Source organism: Suricata suricatta, chromosome 9 (assembly GCF_006229205.1).
Source record: "Suricata suricatta isolate VVHF042 chromosome 9, meerkat_22Aug2017_6uvM2_HiC, whole genome shotgun sequence".
Classification (NCBI taxonomy): Eukaryota; Metazoa; Chordata; class Mammalia; order Carnivora; family Herpestidae; genus Suricata; species Suricata suricatta.
This window is the reverse complement of record NC_043708.1, coordinates 69733264-69750401: the sequence shown is the minus strand read 5'-3', so window position 1 is coordinate 69750401 and position 17138 is coordinate 69733264. Positions and strand designations below refer to the sequence as shown.

At 52.3% G+C, this 17138-nt stretch overlaps 1 protein-coding gene across 12 annotated transcripts in view; it reads right to left on the bottom strand.

Annotated features, from left to right (window-relative positions):
• The window catches only part of ZFHX2 (zinc finger homeobox 2), a 28475-nt gene that overhangs the window by 10831 nt on the left and 506 nt on the right, over positions 1–17138 (bottom strand). For 4 of the 12 annotated variants that reach the window (XR_003913650.1, XM_029952819.1, XM_029952809.1 and 1 more), the window contains exons 1-4: positions 14503–14960; positions 13794–13918; positions 705–2800; positions 7–524 (exon numbers count right to left, since the gene is read on the bottom strand). Coding sequence is in view for 11 of the 12 variants with exons in the window: in XM_029952819.1 (XP_029808679.1) it covers positions 7–524; positions 705–2751 (2565 nt within the window). In the remaining variant the exon portion in view is untranslated. The other 8 variants (XM_029952811.1, XM_029952814.1, XM_029952816.1 and 5 more) reach the window with 8 other exon arrangements.

Below are 17138 nucleotides of genomic sequence, written 5' to 3'. Positions count from 1 at the left end.
TCTCACCTTATAGATCTGGCTGTTTTCTTCATGCGCTGTGCCCCGGGCGTGCAGCTGCATCTTCTCCTTGCTGTTGGACTCAAAGTCACAGATGTTGCAGCGCAGGTGCAGGGGGGGAACAGAGCCATAAGGAGCCCCGTCACCCAGGGGCACTGGGGAGGGGGTGCCCATGACCCCACACCCCTCCCTCAGGTGGGCTGCCAGCTGGTACTTTTGAGCGTGTTTGTCAGTCTTGAGGTGGAGTTGAAAGTTGGCCTTGAGCTGGGTGCCATAGCAGCAGAGCTTGCAGCGGTGGGTGTCACCAGCCACCTCCTTCCATTCGGCCTCCGGGAGGCTTCGGCCCACACTGCAGTGGTAGAGCAGCAGCTCCAGGTTGTCTGTGCTAAAGGTCTGGCACACGAGGCAGCGGAACACCTTCAGGGATGGGCTGTCATCTGGGGGCGGTGAGGTGGGCAGGTTGTCGGACAAGGAGCCCAGGAGCTGACTTGGAGGCAGATGGGTGTCCGGGGAGAGACTGCCAGGGGCTGGGGGACAGAAGCAGATTAGTGGCCCAGGGAAGGAATGGGACAGGTGGGTAAATGAGGATAGTGCTGAGGGAGGTGGGGTTAACAAGTGGGGGCGTGGCCCTTGGGAAGAAGCAGGGACTCGAGTCTGGCCCCAGGGAAGGGAGAAAGGGAGACAGGTGCAGACCCCAGGCTGCTTACCAGGTGTGGGGAACTTGCGAGCAGGTGCTCCGAGGTGGTGGAAGCCGTTGAGAAGCAGCTGGGCTTCCAGGGGCTTGTCTGGCCTCAACCCAGGGCCAGGCAAGGGAGCCTGAGGCTGCCCTAAGGCCTGCGGTCCGAAGTACTGGAAGAGCTCAGGGGGAGTGGTGGGAGCAGCTCCTGCTGGGGCAGGGGGCCCCGGCCCCACCAGCCCAGGTGGCAGGCCCAGCGGTAGCCCCTGGTGCAGCATGAGGACATTCTGCATGTGCTTCTCGGAGGTCATGTGGATGCGCAGGTTGCGGGAGATGTTGGTCTCATAGCTGCACACCTTGCACTGCCAGGACGATTTGGTCTTGGGCTCCTTGTCCCCGGCAGAGGGCGGGAGTGGCGCCTCAGGGGGACTGCCCTGCCCGCCGGGGCCCGCCTGGAAGCCCTGCAGGTTGGCCAGGTGCTTGTCGGACTGCATGTGGATGCTGAGGTTGCCCTTGGTGGTGGTGGAGTAGTTGCAGACATCGCAGCGGTAGGGCTTGTAACCACAGTTGTAGCTCTCCCCACGGGCCAGGCGGGGGTGGGCGCCCCCAGCGCTGCAGTAGCTGCAGTGACTGTTGCTCTCGGGGTGCTTTTCCCGCATGTGCACGTCCAGGGTCTGCTGGTACTTGTAGTGCCAGTTGCACTTGGGACACTTGAGTGTCTTGCAAGAGTTGCGAGAGTGTAACAGAGACATGTGGCTGGACAGGCTGAGGCCCTGGAAGGTCGCAGGGGCCGGGGTGTAATCTTCAGCTAGGCGGTAGGGCTGGGGTGGGTCGCTGGGGTCTTCGGGGGAGCCAACTGGGGCAGGGAGAGTGCCCCCCTCCTTGGAGGCAGGTGAGCTTTGGTTGAGTGGGGGGCAGAGCCCTCCCTCCTCTTCTTGCCCCTCGGGGAACCAATCTGGCCCTGCCTCACCAGCTGCCATTGGCGATTCTTTGGCTTGGGTTGGGCTGGGGTCCCAGGTGGCGGGGGTTGTTGGCGGGGAGGGTGAGCTAAGGGCCAGGACTTCTTCCACAGACAGGACAGAGGCCACAGCTTCTGCCTCAGGGGGGCCATCCTCGGTCTGGGCTACATTCGCCTCTGTGTTCACTGCACTGCTGTTATCAGGGGGCACTTCTAAAGGGGGGCGGGCAAGCGGTTTTGGTTCCAGAAAGCTTAGGGGGGCCACGTGGCCCTCATCTCCCGCCTGAAGCACAGCTGCATTACTGGGCAAGCCCAGATGTTGAGCAGGGGTTAGCTTCACCCCATGAGACCGTATGTGACCCATAAAGTACCGGGCCCTGCTGAAACCCAGGCGGCATACGAGGCAGAGCCAAAAGAGTGCCCTGTGGTCTCCTCCCCTGCTCCCCATAGGGCCATCTTTGGGATCTCCGGGTGGGTTTGGAGCCAGCTGGTAGCTCCAGAAGGCTCCATCCCTTCCCTCACAGGTGGCCGGAGATGGCGCTGAGGTATCATGGGACAGAATTTGGTCAGAAGAGCTAAAGCCTTGGATTGGGTCAAAGCCATGTTGGATATGAAGGGCAGTGAGGTGTGCAGGGGGTAGGTGGGCAAGGAGGGGCAAGCTGGGCTCTTCCTTGATCCCCACCTCGCCCCAGGGGAAGCCCTTTGGTAACAGAAGTTCACTGCCACCTGACAGGGACAGCTTGGCCACTAGGTAGGCCTCACCACCAGCTGTGAAGAATAAATGGTTGCTTAGGTCCACGGGAGGGAGCCCTCCTCCTTCCTCCTCCTGCTCCTTGTCCTCTTGTACTCCTGGGTCCTTTGGTGAGAAGCCACCACAGCCAGGCTCTTCTCGGGGCTCCCCAGTCTCCTTTGGTGGGACGAGGCCACAGCCCGACTCCGGGGCCTGTCCCCCTGGCTCTGAGGGCCTCATGCTCTCAGAGGTGGAGGGGGCGGCAGGGGGATCTTTGGTGACAGGATCAGCGGGGGTGCCAGGGGAGGAGGTGTCCGGAGGCGGGGACAGGGCATTGTGCCCTGGGGTGGGGATGGTGCCAGTGGTAGAGGATGAGTTAAGGGTAGCCATGGCAGACGGAGGAGTGCCTGGGGTTCATTTCAGCGTGACAGCCAGTACCCTGTGGGGGAAACATGGAGAGAGCAAGGCTGTGAGGTGGCAGGAGAGATACCCAGGCAGGCACTTGACTCTCCAGCTACTCCAGCCCCACTCTCTTCCCTGAGCACCAGACTCAGCTACCCACCTGCCAACCTGAGGCTTCACCTTAGCGCTGACAGACTTCAAACCTAACACATCCAAAATCACAACTCTTTCTTTCTTCCCCAAATTTGTTCTTCCCATCTTTCCCATCTCAAAACTTGGGACCACCATTCATGTGGCTAGGCTAAAAATCTTGAAATTTTCTCTTGCCCCCTACCCACATACAACGGGATAGCAACCTCTTAGACACGTGTCCTATCCCTCCACTAGTATTATCTCCAGTAGCATCCACGTCGCCCAAGCCATGGTCTTCCCCAAACTAGTGCCATGGGCTCCACAGCAGCCGCCGTTTCCACTGCTGCCCCTACAGACCAGTCTCCCTCCATCCAGCAGCCAGAATGATCTTTCATTCATTTCTCACTATGGAAAATACCAAACCTATATAAAAGTAGACCAAATAGAAGGAATCCCTTTGTACTCATCACTCAGCTTCAACAGCCACCAACACATGGCCTATCTTGTTTCATCCAATATCTTTACTCACTTCCCCGTTTCTCATATTGTTTAAAAGCAAACGTCAGGTATCATAAAGAATCATCTTTTAAAAGGTAAATTGTAGGGGCACCTGGGTGGCTCATCGGTTAAGACTATGGCTCAGGTCATGATCTCACTGTTTGTGAGTTCTAGTCCCACGTCAGGCTCTGGGCTAACAGCTCAGGTCCTGGAACCTGCTTTGGATTCTGTGTCTCCCTCTCTCTGCCCCTCCCTTACTCATTCTCTGTCTCTCAAAAATAAACATTTAAAAATTGTTTAAAAAATAGCTAAATTGTAGGGGCGCCTGGGTGGCTCAGGTCATGATCTCACGGTTCATGGTTTTGAGCCCCACGTAGGGCTCTGTGCTGACAGCTCAGAGCCTGGAGCCTGCTTTGGATTCTGTGTCTCCCTCTCTCTGCCCCTCCCCTGCTCGCACTCTGTCTCTCTCTCTCAAAAAACAAATAAACATTAAAATAAATAAATAAAAATAAAAGGTAAATTGGAGGGTGCCTGGGTGGCTTAGTAGGTTAGGGGTCTGACTCTGATTTCAGCTCAGACCCTGATTTCACTGTTCATGAGATCAAGCTCTGCATCAAGCTCTGTGCTGACAGTGTAGAGCCTGCTTGGGATTCTCTCTCTCCACCCCTTCCCTGCTCTCTCTCATAAATAAACATTAAAACAATGAAATGTAAATTGTACTGTATTCTGCTTAGAACCCATCCATGATTTCTCACTGTACAATGAATATGAATAAGATCCAAACTCCCTTCCTGATCTACAAAAGGATCTATCTGATCTGATGCCTGCCTACTTCTGACACATCTTCATACCCTTCACCCTGCCTGGCTGGCTAGCTCCAGCCCACTGGTCTTTTCATTCTTCAAACAAACAAGTCCATTCTGGCCTTAGGGGCTTGCCTAAGCTAAACAGCTTACTCTCAACCAGGAAAACTCTTCCCCAGACCTCTGCATGGTGGCTCGTTCTCATTCAGGTATCTGCTTAAATATTGCCTCTTCCAACAGGCCTTCCCTCCCTACAGAAGCTAACACGGTCTCTAGGGGGTTACTTTTTTCAGAGATTTATCACTACCTGGTATTTCCTGGTTTAGTTACTTCTCCTTTCTAGAAGTAAATAAATTCCAAGAGAGTAGGAATCCTACTTTATTTCTCTATAATTAGCACCAAGAAAGATGGCTGCCACATAGTCAATACATGTCTGTTGAGTGAATGAACTCTAGAAAATACCCTCAGATTTTCCACTCACTGAAGGAGTAGTTTCCCTAAGTCAAGGTCTTCTAGCCAGAGAGGCCACAGTGAACTTCCACTAGCCTGCAGGCCCGGTGCTCTCACAGATGGCCTCCACAACCATCTCTGATCACAAGCATGTGAAACAGGTGCGATTGGGGGGGTTGGGGGGGAGGGTTCCCTGGCCAGTTGGAAGACAACAGCTTCTGTGTTATTAGCCGCCCCCCCACCAAAGAGATTTTAAAAAAGTAATAGTAATATTACTAAAACCTGTTAAGGTACATTTACAATGGTCCTTGCACTGTGCTAAATGCTTTCCATCAATTATTTCATTTAATCTTATTTTACGGATGAGGCAGCCAAGAAACAGGCTGAGTGAGCTGCCAAGTGTCACACAGCTCTGAGGAGGTGAAACTAGAGAAGGACTGGTGGGGCATAGAGATGTGGGCTCCCCCAATTTTCTGGATGGTCCCTCAGACCCAGTACGGGCCAAATGAGCCCCCAAAGGTCTAGCAGTCAGGATTCCTGGGCTTCCTCCAGCTACTAGAAGCACCAGGCCTCCCACGCTGCTCCAAACCTTTTAACCTTGATTACCACACCTTCCTCCCCCTCCCCCCATCTCACCTCCCACCCTCGTCGCCACCAAACTCACCAGTTCCCCATGCTTCACCATCCCATACTTTTCCCAGTGTCCCAAGTGGCCTGCATCCTCTCCAGGTCTTAATATCAGCCAGTCTCTAATGATTAAACCTTCGGAGTTCAAGCCCATGCTTCCAGAAGGGATATGGTCTCTCCTTCCTTCCTTGGGCCACCTCTAATGCTCACCTTCAGATTCTTTGATTAGGAATGGGTCTTCAGTCTGTCCCCACCCGGCGTGCAGACCTCTTTCCCACTTCCCCCCTCCTCCTGAGGGGCTAGCCAGGCGTGAAGTTGGAGCCATTTAAGAGAGCTCCGCGTGGGGGCTGGATCAGCATGCTAATGAGAATGCAAATCAGCACCTGGGCGAGGGGTGGAGGGCTGAGGAGGGAAGTAAAGGAGCTAGCTGGAGGGGTTATCCTAGATAACCAGAAGGGAGAAGCCCGAAACTGTGGAAGAAAGATGTCTCTCCTACGGAATTCTTGGGGATAAGGAGTAAATGCGCTGGCTTGCGAGGGTCTGACAGTCCACTGTCACCCCCTCGCAGTGGGGGCCCACCACCCTTTCGTGGCTAGGAAGAGGTGAGGCTGGGCCCGACGGGCTTCTCCTGGACGGCGCTTTATCCCCGCTGGGCCCTCGTGCCTACATTATATCCCTCAGGTGCGTCCTATTGGCACCTGAGTCACAACTCCAGCTCTGACTTCAGAGAAGGTGCTAGAAAGAGCTAAGCCCCAGATCCTCTCTCCAAAGCTTCTAACTTCCCAGAACTGTAAAAAGACCCAGTTGATTCCTAGCTAGAAACCAAACGAGTTTAGCTTTGGGCTAGCTTGTGGGTGAGACCCATACTGCCGAGGGTAGGTCGGCAGCTGTTTAAAATTGCAAATCTCTTCCCCACCTCCCTCCTCCTCCTCTACAGGAAAGAATTTCAATTGCAAATTTATCTCTGCCTCAGTGCACCCCTCGAGCTCCCCCCCCTTTCTTCTCCGCGCTTCTCCCATCACCCTCTATTTATTACAAACCTTTAACTGCAGCAATGATTTTTTTCAGCTTTTCTTTCCTCCTTCCATTTCCCTCCTCCTCAGTCTTTTCCTTCCCTCTCTGAATCTGTGTCCCTCCCTTTGCCCTCCTACCTTGAACTCAGTTTTCAGCTCTTTCTGGAGACGATGCAGAACTGGAAGACAGACCAAAAAGTCACCCTCCACCTACCCCTCCTAGGCCAAGAGTCATGTTCACTCTCAGACCACTGCCATTCCTCCCGTAGTTCTGGGTTTTCTTAAGGGTGTCTCCTCTCCTTTACATCTTAGATGTGGGGAAGGGGAGAAGGCGACCCTCAAGGGCCCTGGCATTCCCACCTCTGAGGGGGGGAGGAAGAGGGCGGTCCAGGTGTAGGGTGGATGTGGGGGGACGGTCAAAGGAGAGGTGGCAGGCGGAGCCGGGGCCCAGGAGGAGAGGGGTTAGGGGAGACAGCAGGCAGTGGCGGCGGCGTGATTAGAGCGGAGATTGATGTGAAGGGGCGCCACAGACGGCAGAGAGAGTCAATAAAACGAGAGGATCACATTAGAGGCGACAGAGAGAGCTTTAAATTACAAGGCTGCTGCCACCGAGGGGGATGGGAGGAGGCAGGCCTAGAGCCAAGGGAGGGTGGAGAGTTCTGAGGGTGTAGTTGTCCCCTGAGATGAATCTTCCAGCTCCAAAATGGCCCTCAGTCTCCAGAGCTCCCTGCTCCCCTTCATTCCATTTCCATCCCTAATGTTCTTTCCCTCACAGGGGAGGAAAGCAGAAAGGGGAAGATGGAGAGAAAGCTATGGAGGAATAGAAGAATTTTTGTTTTCCTATTGCCCTCTTCCTCTTTCCAGAGCCTGGTCCATGGTTATTGCTTAGGATGAGAAGGGAAGGCTGAAGTGCTACTTTCAAGCTCGACTAGGAAGGTGTTGCCCCCCAAACATAATCACTGAACTGCAAACATTTTTTCCATGGGAGGCGGGCAGAAATGCACTCGGTAAATAGCTGGACAAGAATTCCTCCTTGATAAGTGCTCCCGGTTCAGGGAGCAGGTACACAGTGCTGAAAACAGGAAGAAGCTGGGGAGCCGGGAGGCTCCAAGACAGACAGTAGGACCCAGGAAGCTACCTAGAGAGAAAGAGGTTAAGAGATGGCCTAGAAGGCTTGGCTGTGAAGTTATGGATGTCTTAAAAGGTGGGCTCTGAGACCACGCCGGCCTGGGCGGGGAGAACACAATGAGACTTACAGGAGCCAAAGGAGCAAGGCCAAAGGAAGGACCAAAGAAATACGGCAAGGACAGAGAGACTCTATCCCTCCCCGAGGAGGAACTAGGGCACGGGTTCGGGAAATGGAGGCAAAGCCAGCGACGGGCGCTCCATCTGGAGCCCGCCAAGACCAGGACTCCCTTTGACGGCACCTCTTTCGGCCCCCAGCAGGCCACCGAGAGAAGAAACACGACTGCCCCCTAGTGGTTATGGAAGGAACATCACCAATGAAAAGACAAGCCAGGCGGGCTCAATAGATTGATTGCCTTTCCGGGGCTCCCCTCCTTACACCAGAAAGCAAAATCCCACTCACTTCTCTTCTCCAAACCCAAGGACAAGGCAAAGGCTCTCCCAGAAAGTCTACCAGACGCCACCAGCACATTTACTTAAACTTTGCATACAGTGATTTCCACATCAGAGCCTTCCAAACACTTTTGCCTTTCACTTTTCCAACTGTTGGATCTATCCACTCTCCCTTACTGAAGAGTCAATTTTTAGGACCTTTCCTCTTCTTTTTCCTCTCTCTGAAATTCTTGCATGGGGCACTGCTCTCTTCCACACTCATTTGCCTCTTGCCTCTTTTTGTCTCAACCTGTTACTTTAAGAAGGTGGCGGCCATGGAGAAGAGGGGAAGAGAAAAAGGAAAGATGGAGTGCCTTGCCTAACAGGGATTATTTGGTATAGACAACAAATAAACTCTAACTTGATGAGCTTTATTTTTAAAGCAGTGTAAGAACATGGGCTATGGATTCATGCAGACCCAGGTTTAGTGCTGGGCTGTTTCCCCCACTCACCAGCTCTGCAACCTTGGTAAGTTACAGGTCTGTTTCCTTATCTGGGAAAATGGGAAGAATGATCCCTTCCTTCCTGGCCCTTTGTGAAGAGCATATGAAAGCGCACACTGGGTGATCAGTCAGGTTGGTTCTTCTCCTTCTCTCTTGGCTAGTTCCTCCCACAGAGCAGTGAGCTGTTTGCAGGTGGGTGACAACTTTCCTTCTGCTTCGCTCCATTTTGACCAAGATTCATTCTCTAATTTCTGCCCTTTCCAAAACAGAGGGCGGAGTTTTCAGTGGCCAGGATCTAAAGCTAAGTCAGCCCAGCAGCAGAGTTCATTTCTCCCTTGGTGTTCTCGATTGCCAGGCCTGGAGACACCCCATCACCCCAGAGCAGAGAATGGAAGCCTTGCCCAGGCTCACAGTTAGACTGGGTGCAGAAGCAGTTAATACCTGGACCAAAACTATATGACCACTCCCTTCATTTAAAACTATCATTTTCTCAGGGCTCCTGGGTGGCTCAGTCGATTAAGTGTCCAACTCTTGAGTGTGTGGGTTCCATGCTGACAGTGCGGTGCCTGCTTGGGATTCTCTCTCTCTTTCTCTCTCTGTCTTTCTGCCCCTGCTCTCTCTCTCTCTCCCTCTCAAAATAAATAATCTTAAAAAAAAAACCTATCATTTTCTCCCTCATACTCCCCCACCAAAATACTATCATTTTCTGTCTCTAAATCTTCCCTTCCTATTTAAAAAGGAAACAAGAGGTACTCCTATTCCTCCATTCTATTTTTTTTTCATATTTCAAGTTTTTAGTTAAATTCTAGTAAGTAACGTGTAGTGTAACATTAGTTTCAGGAGTACCTATTCCTCCATTTCAATCCTACCTACCTCTCCTAGCCCTCTCCACCTCCCCCCACCCCAAATATTTGGGAGTGTTTACTTTGTGCAATATAAGTTTGTCCAAAAGACAGAAAATGAGAGTTGGCAGGGAATGAAGTAGTTAGGCAGGAGAAGGCATGTCATAGAGAGTAAAGAAAGAGACAGCTAAGATAGAGGGGAGGAGGGAAGAAGAAGGGAAGGAAAGGGAGAGGCAGGTAAGTTGGGGGATGGGCCAGATCTTGATCCACAAGTGTGATTACTGAATCTCATGGAGGCCTCCCAGTTTGGCATCAGATTGGGCAGGTGGCCTGTGCCCACTGAGAGGCATGGAGCCAGGGGATTGTGTCTTACACCTTGCAAGATGCTTCAGGTGGGCATAATGGAAGTAGGTGAGATGTGAGGAGACAGCAGAGGCAGAGAGGAAGAAGATGGGGTAGGCTGGGAGCAGACAGGTCAAAGGGAAGCTGTGGACGAGAACCACAACCAGCTAGTCGAACATCCACCCACATTCACAAGATTTGCTGAGTGGGCTGCAGGGTGTCTGCTGCCGTAGGGGTGGCGGTGCTGGAGAGGAGTGGACCCCCTTGCAATGCATCTCCTTTAATGACACCACGGGTGTTAGGACAGCAGTGTGGAGCTGTGTGACCTTATAAGTGCCCCTGAGAGACTCAGGCTCAGACAACCCCACAAAGCCAGCTCTAACCCTCAAGTTCAGATTCAGGATCCCTTCTTATCCTGGCATAGAGGACCCCTCTGTAGAAGAGTTTTGCTCTCCCTGCACTTGAAAGGACTTACACACAATTCTTAGGAATTATTTGGAAGAATATCATTATATGACTGTACATAAATAAAACCTTCTGATTCTTGGAGTCTCCATGAACCCTTGCCATAGCAATGGCTCCATTTAAATAGTGTTTCAACAACGACAACTAATAATAATAGTATCTTTACATGTTTACCATGTGCCAGCGCTGTGCACTGGAAATTGCATCGCCTATTTCTCCACCACAATCTGATGAAACAGATACAGCTACTCATTCCCATTTCACAAACATGGAAACAGACACTGATGGGGTAAGGAATTTTTAAGGTCTCACACCTGGAAAGAAGTAGAGTCTAGATTGGACGCCGGTAGCCTGATCCCAGCATTCCGCTCTTGAGTTAGTTTGTAAGTTTCTGAACTCTGGCTGCTGTGCATTTTGAATGAGGTCTTTTGAGTTTTTTTGTATGTTACTCTGTCCTATGTGTGTCCCCTTGAGCATATGAGCTGTCACGCTCCTCTCTGAGCTTGAAGGTGTTAGATGGCTGCTCTGAGTTTCTTAGTAAAAGAGCTAGAACAGGACCACCGCTTTGTGCAATCACACTGCAGTCAATGAGGGGCTCTGGCCATTCTCTTTGTGTATTTGTGTTTGGGAGTGGGTGGGTGGACATAGAAATCAAAAGGTAAGGGATCTGTGTATTCATTTGTGATAATGTCTCGTAAAGCTGGAAGTCTGCACATACGCATCCATAATAACATATGAACTTCAAAACAAGCAGCACGCTATTCTTGTAGAACTCGGCCTTTAGGGTCAGACTGGAATCAAATTTTAGTTATAGTCTGCATTATGTAAATGACCTCAGGTGGGTTGCTTAAAAACTGTTTCTTCATATACAGGATGGGGAATAGTTCTTCATGGAGTTGTGTCCATGGAGATGATCGTTATCCAGACCAGCACTTTGTGATCAATAAACAGAAATGATAATTATCCACTCACATGCCTTATTTCCTCAGTTGGGGTGTACGTGTGTGTTCACTGCTTTCTGCCTGTGTGTGTGGCTGAGGGCGTAGGTGTAGCGCCGCCTGTCCCAGCACACCTTCGGGGTTATGAAGGTGCTGCTTGTCAGACCTCCCGCTGGGGCTGGGCCTCCCCAGGCCCTAATTCTCGCCGGCGCGGGCCTGGGGCTGCCCGCTGAGCGGCGGGCGGCGGGGCCACCCGGTGCGGATGTGTTGCCGCGTGCCAGTTTGGGCTCGGCGGCCCGGCTGGCGCGGGCGTGTTTGGGGTGGTGGTAATTACTGGGATGGCCCAGCCCTAATGAGTGTGATCCCGTTACACTCTCGCCGCCTCTAATGGAGCTAACCTCATTTCACAGCCATTAGAGATGGAGATGAGGCCCCGCCCACTGGCCCCGTCAGCTGCAGCTCCCGCAGCCCCCGCCACGTTCTTTCCCTCCGGCTCGCCATTTCCCGGTGCCTCCTCTCCTTCTCCGGCCTGGTCTTCTGCTCCTCCTTGCAGGCTGCCCTGCCCCGTTCCCCCATTGTTCTTTTCCCTCCCGTCTTTCCGCTGCTCTCTCCTCTCCCCTTCTCTTGGCGCGTCCCCTTCCCCCGGCCTCCTCCCTGCCTGAGTTCTTCCTCCTGGCTCCGGCCCGCTCGGCCCCCGCATCTCCACTTCCCGGTCCTCTCCTCCGCGCCCCTCCCCCCTCTTCCCCGCCTCTGGCCCTCCCCTCCCCCACCTTGCCCCGTCTGGCCAAAGGACAAATCTCAAGGGGAAACCAGCAAAGACAAACAAGGAGCAGTGACTTCATTATCGTCGTTAATTTGCCACTTCAGTTCCTCCCACAAGGGTCAAAGCCAGCACTGCTTGAACTCAGGACTGCCACGGAGACAGCCCGGGCTGCCTTTTCCGCTTGAAGCCTCTCCCCAGCCACTCTCCCTCCCTTCTCCTCCCTACTGCCTTCATTTCCCGGCAGGGGTCAGGCTCCGGGTTCCGCTCTACCCATTTCTTTCCCCGGCCGCGCAGCTTACCGCCCTCCTTTCTTTTTCATTTAAATTGTGGCCTTCCCGTCGGCTCCAAGTCACGTGGTTTTTACCTCGGACTCCCTCCCTGTCATACTCAGCCTGCCCCCGCTTCTCCCACTCTTCCCCACCCTATCCCTCCTGCACTCCTTTCTTGGCCTGGCCCCGTCTCTCTTCCTAACCTCAAGTGCACTCCTTTCCCTGAAGCATCAGAATTTCTCTCTGGGTTTTGAAAATCGAGTAGCGGGAAGAAACTGGAGATGGAAGGAGGCATTCTGGCCCAAGCAGGCCAGTGGTCCAGAACCTGGAAATGGCTGGACAGAAAGGAAGACAGCTGCCAGGGGGGCGGACAGGCCCAAGAGTCAGAGGAAGTAGAATCTAGACTCAGCCACCCCACACCCAAGACACATGGGGCAGCAGAGGAACAACCGCCTGAGACCAGAGAAAAAGGAAGACAGCCAGAGCTAAGGGGGAGGGGGGGTGCGGTGGTCACTGACAACACAAAACTGAAAAATCTGAGGATGGAAATGGCGTGTATCTCATCAGTTTCTCAGGGAAACCAAATCTAACACTCCAGTCCCACCCTCGGCCTTCCTTCACTGAGAAGCCAAATGACTGGCAATTGACTCTTAACCTTTTGTCTGGTCCCAGCCCCAGAGGGACAGGCTGAGGGTAGCTGGCTGTGACTGGAGGAGGCACTAGGGAAATGTCCACACAGGAAGTAAAAATTTCTGCCCCACACCCATCCTGCCCCACTGCTTGCACGTCAACATGTCACACTGAACTAGACGCTGCAAACATTTACCTTCTCTGAGAAGGGAGCTCTTGCCACTGTGTCCTAATTGCACAGGTCCCCGGTGCAAGCACCATTCTGGTGGATGGCCCTGATGTGACTCCAAGGCTGGCAGCTTAGCTTTAACGTAATCCCTTATTCCTGCCCAAACACAGAGGCCGCTCCTGTTCTCTCACTTGACTTTGAAAGAAAATTTTTGAGGGATACCAAGCTGTCTCGGGAGGAATTAGAAAAAGATGTCTCCTTCCAGGCACATGCAGCCTACACTTCAGTGATATAGCTTGGTGACAGAAGAGGTGGATCTTAGCCCTGTCACCCCTTAACTGGGCATCCTGAAAAACCGTACGGAGGCCCTGGTGTCTGGACTAGTTCCTACATGAGGGGGCTATTGAGAGCCAATGGGATTACCTGGAGTTGGGGGGGTGCGCTGGAAGGCCCTCTAAATCTTTAACCCCTGTCTCATGAGCCTGGGCGGAGGGTGGGGGGGGGCGGGGCAAGCAGTCCCCTGGGGCTTTCCCCAGAGAGGCAAGGGGCTCTCGGAAAGTGAGTGGTGGGATGACTGAGAAGCCAGAGAAGAAAGATGGAAAAATCAATGAAATGAGTTTGTAACGGTGAGGTAAAGGACCGCTGTGTCGACAGCCTGTCGCCTGCTGCAAAATATGAGCTGCCCAAGTCCATGGTGGTGGCTGACAGTGCATCCAGCTGCCACTGCCCTCCCTTCAGGGTGCCCCCACCCCAGCACTCTCCAGTCGCCTTGGCCCTTCTTATTATAGCCACACTGTCTCCCCCCAGGGCTCCCAGCTTGCTTGCACCCTTCCAGATCTTCTCTCCTAGAGTCCTCAATCCATTCAGGGTCCTTCTGACTCTTCACCACAGAAATGAGACACGTTATAATCCCTGAATAGTGAGTGCATCTTTCTCTAAGTCTTCTGTGGACTGAGACCTCTCTGCAGATTTCTTTCAGAATTGTGGTGAGCTCTACATCTCTTGCCTCCCTCTCTCCCTTCTAGATACCTTTGGACTCTTTCAACAACGAGCAAAATCAGGCATCAAGGCCATCCGTCACAGGGTTCTTGCATCCAGGTCTGTGCCTCCTGCTTGTTGGCCTACTTGGCCAACGTTGACTTCCTTGGAGTTCTCTGGACAAGGTGTATAGGATGGGGCTGGTATTGCTTTATGAACTCTTTGTCACATGGCGGGAAGGACAGGGGTATGACCCATTCAATGGTGGTTTCAAGACTGGGACTGCAGTAGGGCGGGGATGCTCCTTCCAATTCAGCTCCCAACCTTTTCTGGAAACCACCTCCTTTCCCTACCCTCCTCCACATCTTCCTCTTGGGCTCCTGAGGCAGTTCATTCATGTTTTCTTCTTATTATCTCTGCAAAGACTCCCCAGATCAGACCCTGGAGTCAGCCCTCCAAGCGTGGCTGCCCTGGGCTGACTCCAGGGGCGCCCCAGACCTAGTCTCTCCTCTACCTGAGAGCTCACTGTTGCTCAGAGAACCCCTCTCCAGACCCTTCCTTTCCCACTGATGCAGCCTTAGGCCTGAAGGTTGGGGTGAGAGGGAAGTGAGAAACTCTTTTCCCTAGTTTCTCTCTAGTATTCAACATTCAGTCAACAGATATTAAGCATTTTCTATGTGACAGACGCTGGGCTAGGTGCTGGCAAACAGTTGGAAGGTAGATGGACAAGGCCCCTGCTCATAAGACCATCGTGACTCACCCTGGGTCTCTCACGCAGCATTCATCTCTCCAACTTAGAGCAGCTGAGCCCCAGCCAGATTCCGCTGAGCCCTCTGCCAGTTCATAACCCTCCTCTTTATCCCTGCATCAGGTTACACTCACACAGCTCTGATCGCCCCTCTTCTGCATTTCCAGCTTCAGTCTCCATTCCTAAGCCCAGAGCTCGGTTCATCTTACATTTTCAGTAACTCTCCTCCCTGCTCACAAAGCCCTTCTCTTTTCATGTTCTGTAACTGCCATTTCCAGTTTTCCTCCTTCTCTGCCTTTCAGTCCTACCACGCAGTCTTCAATGCTCCTGTCTCCCAAGGTCCCTTCCTCTCGCTCCTGCAGGATCTAGTGAACCCTGGGCACTCACAAGATCTCACTCTGAGCTAAGAACAGCTCTGGGGAGGCAAGGTCAAGCTAGCGACCCAGACCCAGGAATCCTACAGATCAGACTCAGACCCGGCCCCATTACGTGTACAGCTCCCAGCAAAGCAGCAAGTTGTTCTGTAGGTTTCAAGGTAATACCAGCTGCTCTGACATCATGGAGGGAGGAACCCTGTCAGGTTGCCAAGGCAACACCAGCAATTTATGACATCAGAGGCTTGAGATCTTTGGTTCTCAGGGGGCCAGAAAGATCCAAGTTCCTGTCAGGTAAAGTAAATGGGAATTCTACTTTTTTCATCTCTTTGCTTGTGTCCCCCTGGCTTGGGAATGAAATGCAAAGGCCTCTGGGGTAGTGAGGGATGGAGCCAATGGAATGAATGCTCGTAAGCTTCTCTTTCCCTCTCTCTTCACCAGTATCTCTGAGAGCGCCCTGCCTCTCCTTTGGCATCTCTCTCTTGTGGGGCTTCACCCAGTGGTATTTCTGCTATGCCTTTTTCCAAATCACCCCTCCTGTGGTGCTCTCTTTGCACTGGCCACGCTGTGTCCCTCTCACACCAGAGGCATTTGTTTCCTTTGATACCTCATCCTCTCCTTTTTTCCCCCACCAAGCTCTGTGCGGCTCTGATCTGCTTCAGCACCCCTCCGCTTGCCTTCCATTTACCTTCTTTGTACCATACTCTTTTTCCACCTCATCTTATTTTTCAGTTCCTCCCTTCCCCCACTTTACCACGGTATTCATTGCATATTGCCTTTTCTGTTGACCTCCTCTTGAGGAATACTCTATCATTTCCCTCCATCTTCTGTATTGCCATAAAGTCATGTTTTATTTCATTCTCCCAATCAGCCCTCGGTTCCTTCCCTGCCCCCATTCCGCATGGATTTTCTTCCCTTCCTTTTGCACATCCTTCACGTCATGCATTTCTCTACCCCATATGTTTATTGCACCGGCCTCTCCTTCCTTTCTGGAACACTGTTCACCTCAGAAATCTTCCATCTTCTGCCCCTATGTACCTTCTCCTTTTACCCTTCCAAGCTCCAAGGGCTGGAAAACAATGATGGGCTTAAAACAAGGTAAACCCTCCAGACTCTCTTATCCACCTTTACGCTGAATGAACCTGGCCTCTTGCATAAGACAGCTTCTGTTATATGAATGAAAAGAGCCTCGTAAAGGATCATGCTGAATCCAAATAGGATAATAACAGGGGCCCAGGAAGAATATGAACTAGAAAGTGAAGAAAAAGCCACTGATATCTAGAATGACCTGAAGGATGAGAGGCACCCAAGCAGGGTGGAGCGCAGAATCCTACAGAATGTCCCCTTACAAAATCAAACTTGACAGGTAATGGACATAATGGCCCTGACTGATGAAGGGGTTATATGCCCCTGGAAGCCCATTAAATTGATTTCTTGGCCTGTTTATGTGCCTTCACAAACCATACCCTCCACCTCTCCCAGTCCCTTCCTCTCTGGTACCTTCTGCTGCTGAGATTAAAACGCTGGGTGAGAAGATAAGGGATAAGAGGGAATTAGGGTGACCAAGGAGAAAAGGTAGGCAGAGGTCAGGTTATGGGAACAAAGGTAAAAATAGGCAAGGGAGACCAGGGGAGACAGGAATGCAAAAAAAAAAAAAAAAGGTGGAACAAAAGGGAGAAATGAAAAAATATACAATGGCAAAGTGAGGGAAGGGTGGAAATCAAGTCAGCATGGAAGAGGTTTGTGGTGGGAAGCTCCTGGAGAGGCGCATGACACACAGGTGACCAAAGGTCCTGGTAGGGGAGACAGGCACATGGCAAAGGAGACAGTGCACAATGCTAGAACTTCCAAAGCTTTCCGGGTGAAGGTGGAAGAGGAGTCTGTCCTGGCTGTGCTGAAAGGGTACCTGAGTCCTTGGGGGAGGCACATCTGCTCCATCCGTCAAACTCTTTCCAGGCCCCTGACTAGTGACTACCACAATCATGATAAGCATGAACAAAGTAGCCTGAGGCCAGAGATAATCATAAGGACCCAGAAGGAGAGGGCATGGAGTCCTAGACGGACCAGTCAGGCAGCCAAGGCATGACACACAGTGACAGGGACACACAGGGAGAGGGTCACTCGGATAAAGAGTCACATGCGGAGACAGTGACACACAGACCCAGAGATGGATGGGTGGGGAGAATGAATGAGGCGAAGAATGGCAAAATCAAGAGGCAGGGACACATGGACAGACATCGGCAGGGCTACGGGCACATCGAGACCACGCGTGGT